General features: G+C 40.4%; 1 protein-coding gene across 1 annotated transcript in view; it reads right to left on the reverse strand.

Annotated features, from left to right (window-relative positions):
• The window catches only part of ST3GAL3 (ST3 beta-galactoside alpha-2,3-sialyltransferase 3), a 3,995,325-nt gene that overhangs the window by 1,690,030 nt on the left and 2,287,719 nt on the right, over positions 1-17,576 (reverse strand). The window contains exon 8 of the mRNA XM_044085443.1: positions 855-950. Within this exon, the coding sequence (XP_043941378.1) occupies positions 855-950 (96 nt within the window). The remainder of the gene's footprint in view (positions 1-854; positions 951-17,576) is intronic.

Genomic DNA, 17,576 nt, shown 5'->3' on the forward strand with positions numbered 1-17,576 from the left:
GCCTTTGGCCATGTACACTCCACAAGATGCAAGGAGCTGCCATGCTACTCTGCATGGACACTCAATTAATTGCTTAGTGAGAAAATACCTTTTTGGCGACAGTTCTGGTGTGAAAATACACGACTAATTAGTATGTACCTCTCCCCAGCCTTCTTCACTAGCATGTAACACAGGTGTGGAGACAGCCCACAAGGGTGCTGTATGTCTTCATGCAAAATCACCATGGTAGGGCTGTCTATAAATTCAAAAATGTTACCTCAAGGTGTATACATCATGTACACCTCAAGATAAGCTTTATAAACCCCCTCCCCACTGGTTTACTATATTTTTACCCATGTACATATGGAGCATTTTCCGTGGGCCCTCCATAAGTAGACTTCTTTTCAATAGGGCATATTCAATCAGCAAGATTAAACAATGCCCTCTGGTGATCTCTACATTAAAGACATTTAAAGGTGTCTCTAGAGTGCTATTGGGAATGTAAATTGTCCAGTAAGCAGTCATTAAGTGGAGTGTTACTTCATTTTAAACCAAAGAAAATGCTGACAAAGTCATATGCTACTGAATTTCATAAATCCCCTCATACTTTCAGCATGAACTACTGTGTAATGTAAAGCAATATCATGACCTTAATATAAATGTAATATGTTTTCTTTTTTACTATATATAATCACTCTAGTTAAAGTCTTACTGACCCACTTAAAATTTAAAATATTTTAATATGGCAAGCTTTCTGGACCCTTCATGGTGTCAGGTTCCACTCTACAAATATTGTTGTACTTTACACATTTTATCCATTGTCTTGTTTATTTAATCTGTGAAAGATGATAAATCACAAGCAGAAAAAGACATACCTGACTACAATGTCATATTCGTCAATTTTAGATCCCAGCGACTTGTTTGTCAGAATTCCTCCATTTCCTACAATGATACAGCGTCTGCAACTTAGGCTGAAATGAAGAAAAAAAAACAGAAAACAACTTATAACACTTTCACACTTCAATCTACCTTTGATTTTGCATATACTATATGCATTTTACTAATATCCCTATCATAAATGTATGCTAGGTTTATTCACTGTATGTTGTTCATCAATATTCTCATAGGTTCATAGGTAAGTATGAGGCTAGCAGACCTTGTGAGCCATTTTAAGTCTAGACAATTTTCTTTTTTGTGCTCAAAATAACCTATCCCATTTGGTTACAGATTGGCCTTACCCATCCCATAGTCAATAATTATACAGTACCTTTAATTAGAATAACTGGGCTGGGATCATACAATAGAAAATTTGGTGGGGGCCCCATGCGTGGAATAAAACACTTAGGAGCTGCCTCTGTTCACTGATAGTACAGTGGGCAGTGCTGGGGTAAATATTCTGTTTTACATCCATAGATCTAAGTTGCGCTTGAATACGGATTTGTTTTATGTGGATAAGGTGTCTGTTCCACAGCAGTGGTATCCTCTGTGAGATACACCTGTCCCTCGAATGTGTCCTGCTAATGTTGCAGAAGAGGTTTAGATCCCTAGACCGAGTATTTCTGATGCCATTTAACTTGCTGAAATGCAGTAAATCCATCATTAATGGGTCAGAGGATGCCTTGCATGCCAGATACAGGTCACCTCTTATCAGTCTGTAGCTTACCCAGTGTAGTGCCAGGGATTTGAGTCGGTCCATGTAGGACATGTTGGTTTGGCCTTGTATCTTTTTAGTAAGGTATCTCTGCGGGCATTCCAATTGTTGTCTGTGCCCAGACAGATGCATGCTAAAGGTGGGATTATCAATGATTGACCTAATGAAGGTTGAGTAAAGGGGACAATGACATCCCTACATCTGGACACAATCTCTTTATTTATAAACTGTGCAATACAGAAGGACTTTCTTACAACAATAGACATACTGGTCAAAAGTTAGGTCACTGTTCACATAAGTTCCCGAATCCTGAACAACTGTGTCAAGTCTTAGGGGTGTACTGTCAATGTAATAGTTCCCTGGGGTAGATACCATCCCAGAGGACACGATACTGTATTTTTAGCATTAAGTTTCAGTACATGATTTTGGCACCAATTATTTATTTGACACAAACCTTCCTGCAGGATGGTTAAGTCATTTGGGGATTCAATGATTGCTCCTAGCTTGCAGTCATTTGCAAACTTAGTAAGCCAGAGCCCTTTGGTATTGGCTTTTATTTCAGAAAAGTAGATGTCAGACAGGAGAGGTCCCAACACAGCACCCTGGGGGACTCCACTGGTAACTTGTCTCTTTGTGGAGGTAACTTCCCCCTATTTTGATTATCTGCACCCTATCTGTGAGCATTCTAGTGGGTGACACAGTAGAAAAGCAAACTAAACTGGGAATAAACCCTATGTATATTCAATCTGATATTGTAACTCTATGTGAGGACCTGGTGAATAGGGATATATTGTCTGATAGGCTGAAGGATGTATTAGTTATGGTGAATCCTCATATTCCCTTATTCTATGCCCTTCCTAAAGTCCATAATAATGTGGAAACCCAACTGGGGAGAACTATCTTGTCACAGGTGGGAGGGCCCACAGAAAGGGTAGGGGAGATCTTGGATAAAATTTTACAACCTTATGTGACACGGCTTCCTTCCTATGTGAGGGATACACAGCATTTTCTTAAGGAACTTAAGCAGATTAAGTGGCAGAAAGGGTATTTTTGTGACAGTAGATGTAAATAGGCTGTATACTTCTATTGAACATAAATGTGGATTAGAGGCTATTGCACATTATTTGGTGGATGTCAATGGGTTACAGAGTATATTAAACATTGCTAGTTTTATTTTGAACAATTGATTTTCTTTTGATGGGATTTTTACAGATAACTGAGGGGCACAGCTATGGGGCTAAATTTGAGACCAACTATGGGGTTGAGAGGGTGGCCTAATGGTTAAGGGGTTTGCCTTACAAACAGAAGGTGCAGGGTTTGAGTCTCACAAGGATAATTGGCTAGGCTTAAAATGGCTCACAAGGGCAGTTAGCTTAGTACTAGCCTATGCTATCCAAAATACCTATGTTATGCCAATTTGTTTATGAGAATATTTGAGGAAATTTTCTTGTTGACAATGTAGTGTTTTATAACTGCTACACTGATGATTTGTTTTTTTTTTTTTATAGTACAGGGTTCTCAGGAACAGTTTATTGGTTTCATGCAGACAATACAGAAGAATTATTTTGGTTTATTTTTCACTTATGGCATACATGACAGAATTAGTCACTATTTAGATATGTTGTATATTGTTAATGATGTAATAAATTCTACTTTATATAGAAAAGGAACTTCTGTAAATTCTTTTTTGTATGTATCAAGTGCACACCCTAGCCATTTGATGAAATCCCTACCCTATGGTGAATTTTATAGACGTTCAGAGGAGGGTGATTTTCAGATAGTAGCTATGAACATGGGTAATAGAGTACTGTCTAGAGGTTATAATTATAATTCACTTATGACTACATGGCAGAAAGTTGAGGACAGATGTAGCTGATTCATTTGAAAGAATAAATGTGATAGAAAGGTAAAAAGAAATAAGGGGCAACAAGAGGATATATACTTTGGGACTCAGTATGCTCCATTTCTTGAAGGCACATCACGCATTTTTAAGAAACACTGGTATATTATAACATCTGATGAGACATATAACATGAAACTGAATATTTCATATAAAAATTCACCTAGCATAGCAAGTAGGGTTGTACATACAAGAACTGGTAGTGTTATTTTGGAATTTCACGCTAAGGGATGTACCACTAGCCAGTATACTTGTCAGAAGGCTACTTATGTTATCAATGGGAGGTTGTTTAAGGGTCCAGTGAAGTTTATCAGAAGATGGTGATATATGGATTATTTTGCCCCTGTAACAAATTATATATTGGCAAGACTATACGCTAGGTTAGGGTGAGAATATATGAACATATTCAAGATGTTAAAAATAACTCCCCTGTTAGTCCATTAGCATCACGTTTTTTAGAATAACAGTGATCCTGACTTATTAAAGTTTTTTATAACGTATGTGCTTAGATGTTCTGAGTTGTATTTAGATCCTTCTGATATGTTATTACGGAAGGAAGCTTGGTTCACTTTTGCCTATGATGCTTTGCAACCTATGGGCCTTAATAATGAATTGCTTGTGAAATGTTTAATAGTATTAATAATTATAGGGAAGATTCTTGGAAATGGAGTTGTATTTGTATTAATGAAGAAATTTATTTATTTATTATTCTGTGAACATTCATGGATTCCTTCACTTTGTGATTATATTATATGATATGTCTTTTGGTAGATGTATTTGTATTTGTATGTACTTACTGGCATGTTTCATTTAGTATTTAAAATACTTTAGGAATTTATAGTATTTAAGAAATATTTATATTTTTTGAGATGTTTATCTATGTGGAAAACAGTGCTTGTATCTTTAAAATGTATGAGTTCAGCATATGAACAAATTAATTAATTGTTTGATTAAGTTAATAATTTAATTTGTTTTAATTAGTGGATTATATTTATAGGTTTGTTTTACTGGTTTTGAAAATTTTGAAAATTCTGAACTCTGAAGGTGTAAGCCGAGGTGCTAGTTCAGAGTTTTATATACACTGTCCCAGGTTTTTGAATAAAGCTGCTTTTATGTGCCAAGTGGTGTTTTCCTAATTTGGAGTGTGATGGAGTTGGCATAACTTTGGCCAGGTTGAGGTGTGTGCTGTGTACCACTTTGCCTTAATCCATTGCTTTGATGACCTTTCCAAAAAAATCCACCAGGTTGAATAAACACGACTTGCCCTTGATGAATCCAAACTGAAACAGGTCCAGTGTTTGGAGGTTCCCTATGTCATGAATGATTAATTCCATGATATGTCTTTCGATGACTTTGCATATGAAGTTGGTCAGACTTATGGGTCTATAATTGCCTGGGTCTGTGGAAGTATCATGCATGTGATAATTCTCTCAATAAAAGCTTGTATATAAAAGGTCTTTCATTAACCATGAAATAAACTGTCATTTCTTTGACAGTACATACAATGGAAGAATGCAGGCCACAATTCATAGATATTTAGTACAATGCACAGTGCAGATCAGTGCAGAAAGCAGCAATACCCAGGGAGTGGGCCGTTCAAAGACATAAACAGTGTAGTTGCACAAAGAGAAAATAGCACAGCATGAAGTCTTTGCAAATGACTGCAAAATGATATGAAATGAAGAGCTCAATGCAAATGAGGCACTTAAATTATGCACATGGTAACAGCAAACATAGCAGAATGATTCAGAAACATATAAAACTGCACACTGCACAATAGTGGAAAAGTATTCTGAACACCAGGGTTTTTTAGTGTTCAAGGAAGTAGAGATTCTAGGAGTAGCAGCAGCTATTGCAAGACAGCATGTGCTCAGTGACAGTATCCATGACATGATGCACCACAGCCATCTGAATCAGAGCAGAATGTACCATCAGCACCATCACAGATCAGCAAAGTGTGGACAACTACCATGGGATAAGAAGATCATATATGACTTGGTCAAACTGTGTTGATCATAAGCAGAAATGGGGGAAATGCATGGTGTGCCCACCCCAGTGGGCACATAGGTATGTGTAGCATTAAGTATCTCAGCCACAGCAAACTTCCAGTGACCTGAGGGAGACACTTCAGGGATTATCACGGGTTTCAATCTTATGTATCCTATATACATTCCTTGATATCAAGCTATAGCATGTGGAGAAGTATATATGGTTCACTAAGACTGCTGTGGAAAGATCTAGTACTATGTAGGCATTTTACAGAATAGTCTGTTTCCTTCAGGTTCTGGGAGCCACAGATTGTACATATAAGGCCACTAAGGCCCCACCAGGGACTAGGATAGATTAACAGGAAAGGCGTCCTACTCCTGAACTGATAGATGGTGTGTGATGTTCAGTATATAACAGTTCTCATGATTCACACATATGGTTTGTGTCCAACCTACCCCAAAGGTTCATGTGGAGTGCCTACGCACAGATTCATCTAGCTGGCAGGTACAAACATAGGTGGGTTACATAGGGCATTGTACACAGTTGTCATGCAAGCACAGAGCAGGCCACATACAATGGTGTGACTTGCGTGTGTTGCAGATGATGCCAGATATACATTAGAGCCTTGAATGATGATCCTTATCTATAACCTCCACACTATCACAGAGATGGCATACAGCACCAAATGTTGTGGAGTACGTTTTGTCAACTGAAGGGACACTTCCTCTGTCTGAACACATTGGGTGGACTGCTACAATGTATACTTGAGAGCTGCACCACAATCATCATGGTGTGTGTAATGTTGCATAATACAGCACTGTACCAACAGCTACCGGAGCATGTAAACATCCCAACAAGGGCAGTAGAAGAGCAAGGAGCAGACTTTGGGGACAAACTGCCAGCAGTCATATGACATGTGATTCAGAGGTAGGTGTAATATACTGTGGCACTGCCAAAGAGGCAGCATCCATTCCACAGTTATGGGCCATGACTCAGACAACACAGAATAAAATAATGTATGCATTAGTATACCCAGGCTACACAAGACAGTGCATGTATTGTCCACACTGTGCATCAGATATAACCATATCTATGCAGGTTAAGAGGTGGGCATAGCACAGTCTTCATCAATTGCACAGGTGACAGGGACATAGTGACAGATGATAGCAGCACTATAATATGGAGTAGGGTTACAGGGGGAGACTTCATTAGTTGCTTACTCTGACAAGATATTGTGGGCAGTCAAGGATCACATCCTGTAGTGGAGGTGGTTGAGCTGCCATGCAATAACCATGACAATCACTGATATCTGCTGTAGTGGCTTGCAGTTCTAGTACTTAATTCTGTGGCAGGAAAGGCACACAACTATGGGATCATGCTTTTTACCTGAAGCTGTCTCAGGAATGGTCCGTGTAGTTTGACTACTTTTGACATGTGCCCAACCACCTCACATCTTGGTTCCCCCATAGCCATGGGCTACATCACTTGCAGAGGCAGACTGGACAGCAATTACCATAAGTCTGATTGAGACAAATATGTAGGCAGCAACTGCCATAAGGGACGTGAGTAGCAACTCTGTTTCCTGTCCTTAAGCTTCATATTACTGTGCAGATTTTGCACATTATTATGCAAGCTATGCAGTATATTCATCATCTCCACAATGCTGTTGATAGTAGGTGTCTGTACCTGGATCACAGATATGCAAATCTGATGATTTATGCCAAGTATTGTACCTTGATGAGGGTCAGACCTAGAGTCATGACAATACCACACTTCTCCTTTATGATGCATATGTGCATGCTGGAAGCAATACATATTTCAGGTACTGTGTGGGTTGGGACTCATTGGAAGCTTGGGCAGGACTTACAGTTACAGTATGTCCATGAAGCACTGGTGAAGTTGTGAGGTCAGCCTACACCTTCACAGTGGCCTCTGGCATGGTGGGGTATAGGTAAGAAACAAAAGTGTTGTACTTACCATGTTGATTGATCCATGTTGTCTATTCTTCGTCCACTTCAACCTTTGGGCTGTTGGACCTGGATCTGTCCTCAGTGCTTTTTTCTAAAGCTGTAGATCTAAGGCTCTGATTTCTCCCCTACCCACAATTCCCTCCTCTCCACTAAGTTACCTCAGATCAAGTTTTCAGCCTTAAACCCATACAATGATTTGCTTCTATAACTGAAGAAACCATTTAGGTGTTCCAATTGATGAGCATGTTAAATATCACAATAACGGACAGAGGGAAAATAATTAGCAGACAAGGTCTAGGTGAGAACCAAACTCCACTCTCCCTCCTTAAACACAAATAAAATAAAGCTGCAGCCCAAAGCTCAAAATGAAAGGATGGTCTTTTATTCCACTGAATTCATACTTTTAGTTGAAACAGACAGACACACAGTTGACTAAGTGCTTTCACCTAGCATTACAGCTAAAAAGACATCTTCAGTGTCAAATGTAGTGGTGCAAGGCACCCTATTTAAAAATGTAGGGGGTAACATAATTATGACATAACTTCCTTGATTGCCGGTGTTAACTTTCTGTTTTCTAGTTAAAATTAGTTAAAACTTTTCATACAACATCATATTTAAAAATACAAAGCAGACACTACATAAAAACTATTTAGAATCAGCACCTTCATAATTATTTCCTGCAATATTGTTCTGCTGTTTATACACAATTTAATTTAGCTAATATAACAGTGTGATAAATAGCACAAGTCATTTCCCATGGTAAAACTGTTTGTGTAAAGCCTATATCTGGTTAGGTCTTCTTTTTAAAATGCTAATAATGGACAGGCTATCATTTATACCTGTTTTTTCTTTAGCATTTAATCTCAGCTGCCATTCTGTTTCTTTTATCAGAAGCTGTAAGTCATTATCACCCCCTCTAGGATTTTGCACCACTTTCTCAATTATAGAAAATATAAACTTATTAAAGTTGGTGCATTCTCTACTGTGCATATAAAGGGTAGTACTTATTTTACATTTTCTAATGTCCCTAGGGTCTAGGTGAGGACTGCCTGGGCACCAGAAACTGTCAGTGACAACACTGGAAGGAAGAAGAGGGGAGGGATGTTGAACCAGACGAAGAACAAAGAACAGAATGTGGGTCTATCATTGTGGCAAGTACATAACTTATGTATCTGCAGTTGTCTGTTTTCATCTGATTCAACTTTTGGGACAGATTCTCACACTGTTACTTGGTTGGGCTCAAGGAAGAATGCTCCTGAGTATGGCAGAACCAAATGAAAAACATGATCTAGACTGGACATCCAATTTGAAATGAGACACAAAGGTGTAGACAGCTGACCAAGTTGTTGCTGCACAAATGTTGTTCTTTTTTCAGCTTTTCCCAGTTAGGGGTCACCACAGCAGAACTCCGGTCTGCTAATGATTGGCAGTAGATTTTTTTTCATGGTGCCGAGGTGCCAGCTCGACATCCAACCATCAATGAAGGCATGCCCATTCACACATGTCTTTCGAACGCCACTCGACTGCGGGGAGGACATGCAGACTCCACACAGAAGGCGCTCCAGTCGAGAATCGAATGGGAGAACCTCTTGCTGTGAGGCGACAATGCTACAAATACTGATGGGAAATCTATTCATAAAGGCAGTAGAAGTGGCTTCTGCTCTTATGGAAGGAGCTTTATGTTTGCCTTGTAAGGGTAAGCCTCTTTTCATACACACAAATAATATACACTTTAGAAACTCCATTTCCCAGCTTCACTCTCCAGAGAACAACAAATAATTGATCAGATTACCTGAAGTCTTTTGTTCTGTGGAGATAGAATCTGAGTTGACAATGGACATCTAGCATGCGTAAAGCATATTCTTCTTTATTCAAAAATTTGGGAAACAACCTTTACCATTTACTATGATAGATATTCTTGGTGGATTGCTTCTGAGAGGCTGAAATAATATTAGCAATTGATTCAGGAAGCCTGGTATTTCTGGCTATGGTCAAAACTGGAAAAAACAAGTGGTCAATTTCATGGACTTCTGGTCCAGAGAAGGAAGTCTGTATGGATGATTCAAGATATTTGGATACTGATCCAACATCCATGGATGATGTGCTAGATGATGCCATAGGAATGGGAACCATACTTGTTGGGGCCAAAAAGGAGTAAAGAGGATCACTCTGGTCTTGCATCTTCTTGCTTTCTGAATAAATTTGGTTGCTAGGGGAATAGGAGGAAAAGTGCATAGGAGACCTGGGGGCCAAGTGTGGACTACAGCACCCCTCAAAGACTGTCCCTGTGGAGGGATAAGGGAAAAGTAACTGCTACATTTGTTGTTTAGGTACAAAGTAAAGAGTCTGCAGCAAGGTTGGCCTGAAGGGCTGAAAATTTGTGTTGCCACTGACTGGTTGAGGGACCATTCCTAAGGCACCAAAACTGTTCTGCTCAGTTTGTCCTCTAACACATTGGATGTCCCCAGGATATGCATTGCTACCAGAAAATGATGTGAAGACATCACCCACTGCCACACTATCATGGCTTCCTGGCAAAGAGAATAAGGCTAAGCTACCTCCTGTTTGTTGATATACCAAACTACTGCCATGTTGTCTGACTGTATCAAAGTCACACCTATGGGGAGTAAGTGCTGAAAAGCCTGCAACATTAGGAAGACTGCTCTCATCTCCAAGGCACTGAATATGAAGATTAGCTTCCATACAGTATGTGACCAAGAATCTTCTTGGATTGTCCTCCCTTTGAAATGCCCCCCACCCACACCCCAGAGGGGAGGCAATAATGGTTATAGCTGCTAGTGGCTGTTTTGGACAAAAAATGGTCCTCTGTAACCAATGGGGAGGTAAGCAACTAGCTGATGTGATTCTTGCAAATCTGGGTGATACAAATCTTGGGAAGGAGGGGATGGGTTGTTTGGGCCCATTGTACGAAGAGGGTCCACTAAAGTACCCTCTTGTGGTATATGGCTATAGGGACTGGCATAATGGTTGAAGCTATTAAACCTAGTAGTCCAAGAATTAGCCTTGTTTGTAGGAAGGGATGTTGTATTACCTGGATAGCAACTAGTCGGAGGAAAGTACCCTGGAGGTCAGTAACTTGGCTAACTGTAATGGCAAGTTTAAGTGACATCTTATGAATTCTGTCTGTTGGGTTGAAAGGAGCTGACTTTTGGAATGGTTGACCGCAATTCCAAGTTCAGCATTAACTGGAGCAGAAGGTCTTTTTTGTTGTAGAAATAGATCCCTCATTGAAGTAGTAAGGGGAAAATCATCTAGAGACAGGAAAACCTGGATCCCCAGCAGGTGAAGGTGTGTTGCCACTACTGCCATAACTTTGGTAAACACCACGGAGACTGTGTTGAGACTGAAGGGCTGTGCTCTGAACTGATGCTGACTGGCACCCAGATGTTAACAAAGAAATCTCCTGGATTGCAGTTCTATCTTTATGTGATAACAGGCATCTTGTATATCCACAGAACAAACCCAATCATCTTTCCTCAGAAGAGGCAGTATGGACTGTAGCATGACCATCTGGAATTTTGTGTGTTTCATAAACTGACTAAGATGACTAGGATCCAAAACTGGTCTGAGTACCCCTGTTTTCCTGGGTACTTAAAAGAACCCGGAGTAGACTCCAGACTCAGACTAGTCTTGGGAGGACCTGTTGGTTGAATCGCTTTTTCTAGCAGCGTGTATTCTTTTGCTGCCACCGATTCTCATTGACTGGGTAGAATGTCAGAAACCTTTGTCTTTTTTGTTGGTGGATAAGAAAAAGGAATTGAACAGCCTCTGGTTATTATCCTCAGCACCCATGAATCTGTTGTGATGTCCTGCTAGGTTTGCAGGAGCAGGGATGAGGGCCCACCGACTGCCTCCAGAGAATGACAGTTGGGCAACCTTTCAGGAGCTCTGGTAGGGCTTTTCAGTAAATGGACAGCGGAATCCCTGATTATACGGTCTGTCTCTGCCTCTGGGTGACATCCATTCATGCTACCCTCACCTCTGCCATGAAGAGATGTATCCACAGGAGACTCATGGTAATAACCCTGTGATTCCCTGAAGCACATTAACTTGCCACCCCTCTGATTCATGGAAAAATACCACCCTGTTAATTCCTGGTCAGCGTTATCTTTCACTTTTGGTCAAAAAAGAGTGGAACCATCAAAAGGTGTATTAACAAAGGACATCTTGAAGCCTTCTGTGAAATCACAAAGATGCAACCAGGCATGCCAGCACATAGTGATGCTGGTGCCCACTACCCTAGCTGTACCGTAAGCTGCATTGAATAGCAGATGCATAGAAACATTCAAACTAGACTGAAGGGCAGTTAGCTGGGAGTCCACAGTCTTTTGATCATCTGTAGGCAGGTTATCCAAGAGGGCTGGTGAGCTCTTTAGTCAGATCCCTCTGGAAACATACAACATGGGCTAAATAGTCCAGCATTCTGAATGTAAATGTCAGTGAAGCATATTTCCATTTCCCAAGCCCATCCAAGACCCTAGATTCCCTATTAGGGAAAATAGCAGGAATGGATAGATGCATCCAGTGATGGACAAGCCCCCTTGCTGCTTCATCAGTTCAAAGATCTCATCAAAGTTGACATCTTCTAAGGGAGACTGAGAGGAGCTCTCACCCTCACTCAAATCCATATCTTTGGTGACTGACTCCACAGAGGAGTTCAAGTGCTTCCATTTGCACATCTGTCAAGGATAATATCTTTGCCTTTGGTCCAGTCAAAACCTGTTCAAAGACCTTGAAGTCCAAAGCCATAATCAGTACCGAGGGAATGCTTCCTCCATCCAATGGTGAAGAAGAAAACTTCCTGTCTCGATGGGCCTCAAGCCCAAAGCTGATCTCGGGACCTGAGCCTTCAAGATTCAAGGCTCCAAAAGGAAAGGATGGCTACAAGAGCTTTGGAGTTGTCCCTTATTCCAGAGCCTTGGTGTCAAAGCTTCAGCTTCTAGACTCTTCTCAATCCGAGATCCTCAGAGTTGAGAGAGTTAAGGATGTAGCTGGACTTCAGCTGCTGGCTCAGGCAAAAGCGCACCGGTAGAGCTTGGATCCATGGAAACCAGTTCTGAAGTGCAGGGCAGTACTGGAGATAACATGGGAAAGGTTGTAATACCCATACCTGATGAGTTCGAAGTGATGGCACCAAGAGAACACCAAGCTGAATATGAGCTCTCAGAAATGTTCTCATCATTCTGTCAACTTCAAACTCTGTAAGACTTCTAGATGACCAAGCTGACCTCGAGGAAGATGACACCAAAGGTGGCAGAGGGAAATCATTTTCTGTACGATAGGCAAATGTAACCTAGGCCTTACCAGATCCAGTGAGAAACAGGTGATGAAAATCGGATCAGAGGTGTCAGTGGATCTCACCCAGTGACCATTTTCATGGTTTGTCTGACTTCTTACCTTCTGCTTTATCCTTACAATTGTTTCTCTTTCTCTTTCTCTCTCTCTCTCTCTCTCTCTCTCCTTTCAGTACAGCTTATCCATTTTCCTAGTTGGAGTCTCAGTGGTAGTAAAGGTTAAGGAAGAGAAGACCCTGTCTGAGGAGGAAGAAGAACTTTTAACCTATTTTTTTCTCTCCTAGTCTGGATGGCTTTAGGGTTGAAAGAAGCACGTTTCACAATCCACCTCGAGATGGGCAGCATTGAAGTAATATATACACAGAGTGTAGATCCTGCGGCAGGATCTTTTGCCAGCAGGGCATGCACTTTTTAAACCCTTGTACTTTGACATACTAGGAGAAGGACTCCTAGAAGAAACCCTGCTATGAACACTAATGAATTAACAGTTATAACATCACCAATAACAATAATGGACTATAATCAGACATACTATTAATTACGATCTAAACTATTGGAAACAAGTACACTTTATACACTGAAACTAATTTTCTAAATGGGACAGGTAAGAGAGCAGCTATTAATATCTATTGAAAAAAATAGCAAAAAAAAATCTAACAAGATAATAGTAATAAATATAATATAAGACTGAATAATAAGAATCTTACTGTGAGAAGAGCAGCCCTCTGATACACAACTGAATACTTTAGTCAGCAAATGAGATCTGGGGTAACTTAGTGGAGAAGAGGGAATTATGGCTAGGGAAGGAATCAGAGCCTTGGATCCACAGCTTTAGAATAAGGTGAACTTGATGAAGACATACATCGGATGAAATAACATAAAAAAACATGGACAAAAAGGTAAATTAATTCTAGGTGATTTCAAAGAATCAAGACTGGGGGATGGTTGGGAGAGACGTGAGGAAGAATAAAAATGAGAATCCAGATGCCAAGTTATGGTAAGTGTGAAGATATGTGAGGGCTGCCAACCTAGCCAGATAGAATTTTGTAGATAATTCTGTCATTTGTAAATATTAATAAAAACCACACACTTGTTCTCTTAAATGGAAGAAAATGGTGTTAAATGTGGAACTGCAAAAATGTAACAACAGTGCACTCTGCTGTAGGAAAGCTGATAAGTCAAGCATTGTGTAATCGTTTGATCACAAAACCGGAGCTGAGATGTCTGCATGCTTTTGTTTTGAGACTAGAGTTACTTGCTAGAATTTGCATGTATAATGTCTTTTATTGCTGTAGATTCCTGACCAGGTACAAGATCAAAAGGGCTGTTACACTCTGAGCTTCTGTTATCCCAGGAAACAGAAAATAATGGTGTAATCTGAAATGAGTCAGTGGTAAATGAGTCAGTGGTGCTGTGATATCAATTTAAGGACAGAGAGAGCATTTGGCATTTGTCTTGAGAACATCCAACATCACCAGCATCTGCCTATGCTCTATATGTAAGTTTATTTTAGAACTGGCTTTTCTCTTGGATATAGCTAGGAGATAGGAAGATTAGAGTATTTTTTTCTGTATTGATGTCAGAACTTTTCTACTGTATTATTTTAAGTATTTCTCTGTGATCTCTGAACTCTTGAGTAGCAGTCTGTAGTAAGAAGTATTGTCTTGTGTTTTTATTATTTATTATTAAATATTTTTAAGCCTTTCAAATGTGACTGTTTTGTGTAGAGACAATTTAAGCTCTAGAGTACATTGCATGTATATAGTGATACTGTCAAAGTCCTTCAAATAAGCTTTGCTGTTCAGTCACACTTACCATTTAGATAATAATATTGTACAATAATAATTGGACACCCTTTGTTAAGGGCCTTTTTAGTAGCTGATATTAGTGGTTGGTGGCAGTATTTTCTACCTTATAGCCTGCAGAGAAGGGGGCATAGTTGGAGAGCCTGTGCCAGCCTACCCCAGGAGTGTCTGTGTGTTTGTATATAACTTATATCTCAAAGTGTGTGTGTTTGTGTGTGTCAGCTACTTGAGCAGGGACACAAAGCACTGCTTGGACAGAGAGGGTGCTGAATGTTTTAGCTTGACCACTAGGCTGAGATCTGGACCCCATAGTTGTGCCAGTGAGGAGTCTTATTGGTTATCTTGAGAGAAAGGGTGAAACCACCCCCAGAATGACTGTGATCTATGTGTGCTCTTAAGGGAAATTGTACTTTACTGTGTGTGTGTATTTGCTATTCTCCCCCTATGTGGACACCACTCACTGGTGTTAGTGGTGTGGATTGGGGCTCCTTGATCGCTGGGCCAGTGCACGGGTGTCACTGTAAGTACATAACTTCTATATCTGATCTTGTCCCTCTCTTTCTTCCTCGCTGATGGATCAGAGTCCCCAGCTATGTAGCTCTTGGGTGGCCCTCAAGGAAGGATATGCCCGTAGCACTGTTGAGCCAAAAGAAGTCCTGCTTCTGGACATAATATCTAATTTGTAGTGTGATACAAAAGTATGAGTCATTGATCATGTGGTTGCAGCACAGATTTCATCAACTGAGGCCCTGGATTAAAAAACAAATGACACAATCATAGATCTGGTAGAGTGGGCCTTTGGAGGTTACAGCAATTCAATACCTTTTTGGGAGTAAACGTGAGAAATACAATCAATAATCCATTTGGCCAAACTAATTTTGGAAACTGCTTACCGAAAATTATTTGAGGAAAAGGAAACAAACAGCTGATCAGATTTTCTGTACTTATTTCTTCTGTGAAGATAGAAAAGTAATTGTCTATAAACATCAAAGAGATGCAAAATATACTCTCCATTATTAGAAAAATTGGGGAAGAAAACTGGCAATTGAATGGATTGATTAATGTTTGATTCCATGGTTACTTTTGGCATAAAGGACAGGTTAGTCCATAAGGAAACTCTGTCTTTATGGAAGATGATGTAAGGAGGTTTGGCTGATAAGACTTGAAATTCAGATACCCTCTTCCAAAGTAATGGCTACTAAAAATATTGTCTTCCAGGAAAGAAATTTCAAGTCACAACTGTCAGCTAGTTCAAAGGGCTTTTAGGTAAGGCCTTGAAGAACAATCATGAGATCTGAAAGAGAAAAAGGGTTTTCTAATGGAGGTCTAAGTAAATAAATGCCCTTCATGAATGCTTTACATAATTTGGAAGTAGAAAGAGAGGAAAAACCATCTCCAGTATGGAGATATAACAGCTAGGTGACGTTTTATAGTAAAAAAACGGGCTCCTTCCTGGAAAAAGAGTACTAATGAAAAGAAGAATGGCCAAAACTAGGAGCTGAGAAAGGGTCCACATTCTCCTTTGAGGCCCAAAATGGTAAACCTCTTCTACTTGCTGATATACCCTTTTTAGTGAATGTTTTCTGAGAAGCCAAAATTATGTCAGAGACTGGGAAGGCAAGCCTGTACTTTCTTACAAATCAATGGGCATGGAGAAACCATGTGGACAATCTGAGGGTCTGGAGACTGAAATGCTGGTGTTCTGACAGGTAAGTAATGAGGTCCTGTAAGGGATCTAGGATCCATGGGGGATACTTGAGGTGAGACCATAGGAAGGGGAACCATGCCCGACAATGCCAAGGGGGCAATGAGGATTACTGAGCTCTTCAACCTGCTGGCTTTCTGAAGGAATTTTGGGATCAGGGGTACTGGGGGATAAGCATAAAGCAGATCCGGGGGGGTCAATCATGAACTAGAGTGACCCTCAGTGACTCCCCCTCTGGGGGGGGTCAGAGCGAAGTACTTGTTGTATTTGTTGTTTAGTGGAGAGGAAAAAAGATCACAACAATGCTGGCCCCAATGGCTGAAAATCTTGTTCGCTGCCGATTGATGGAGAGACTACTCATGAGGAGTCAGAATGGACTTGCTCAGTCTGTCTGCCAATGTGCTGGTTTTCCCCAGAATATGTGTTGCAATTAGAAAGCAGCTTGAAGAAACCACCCATTTTCAAACTTCCATGGCCTCTCTGCATAACGGGTACAATTAACTTTGTTGATGTACCAGACCACTGACATGTTGTAGGTATGTATAGCAATAGTCCCCAGAGGGAGAATGTCCTGAAAAGCTTGCAACATTAGAAGGACTGCTCTCATCTTGTGGACACTGATATGCAACTAGATCTCGGAGGAGGACCACGTGTTTTGGACTATCTTTTCCTTGTAATGCCCCCATCCCACCCAAATTGGGAAGTACCCATTATCAATGTGGCTACTGGAGGAGGGACAGCAAATGGTCTGCCCAGATACAGGTCATCTGACTGTATCCACCATCAGAGATAATGTCTGCACATTTAAGTTAGTCTGATGGGAACAGATAGCTTTTGGTAAGGAATGGACCACTGAACAGCCAGGGTCCATTATAGAACTTACATAAAAAATCTTGCCAAGGGAAGCAGGATGCTAGTGACTGACACAGACCCCAGTGCTCTGAGTATCAACCTCAGTAAACTGGTGGTACCTCCTTGTGATCTTAATTTTGTGTTAGCAAAGTTAACACTTGTTCCATTTGAATCAGCTAATCTGGCTGACTTGAGGATATTAACATGGAAAACAGTTTTACTGATGGCTCTGACCTATGCAAAAAGGATATCTGAGTTACAAGCTCTTACGGTGAGTCAACCCTAGCTCATTTTCCATAGGGATGGGGTTTCTTTGAGAGCTAATCCTTCTTTTATGCCTAAAGTGTTATCCAAGTTTCCTTTAAGCCAAACAATCCATCTCACCATTTTTTTACTGTATATAAAAATGA

This window comes from Protopterus annectens, chromosome 10.part0, assembly GCF_019279795.1.
Source record: "Protopterus annectens isolate FY-2018-M chromosome 10.part0, PAN1.0, whole genome shotgun sequence".
In the NCBI taxonomy this organism is placed as follows: domain Eukaryota; kingdom Metazoa; phylum Chordata; order Ceratodontiformes; family Protopteridae; genus Protopterus; species Protopterus annectens.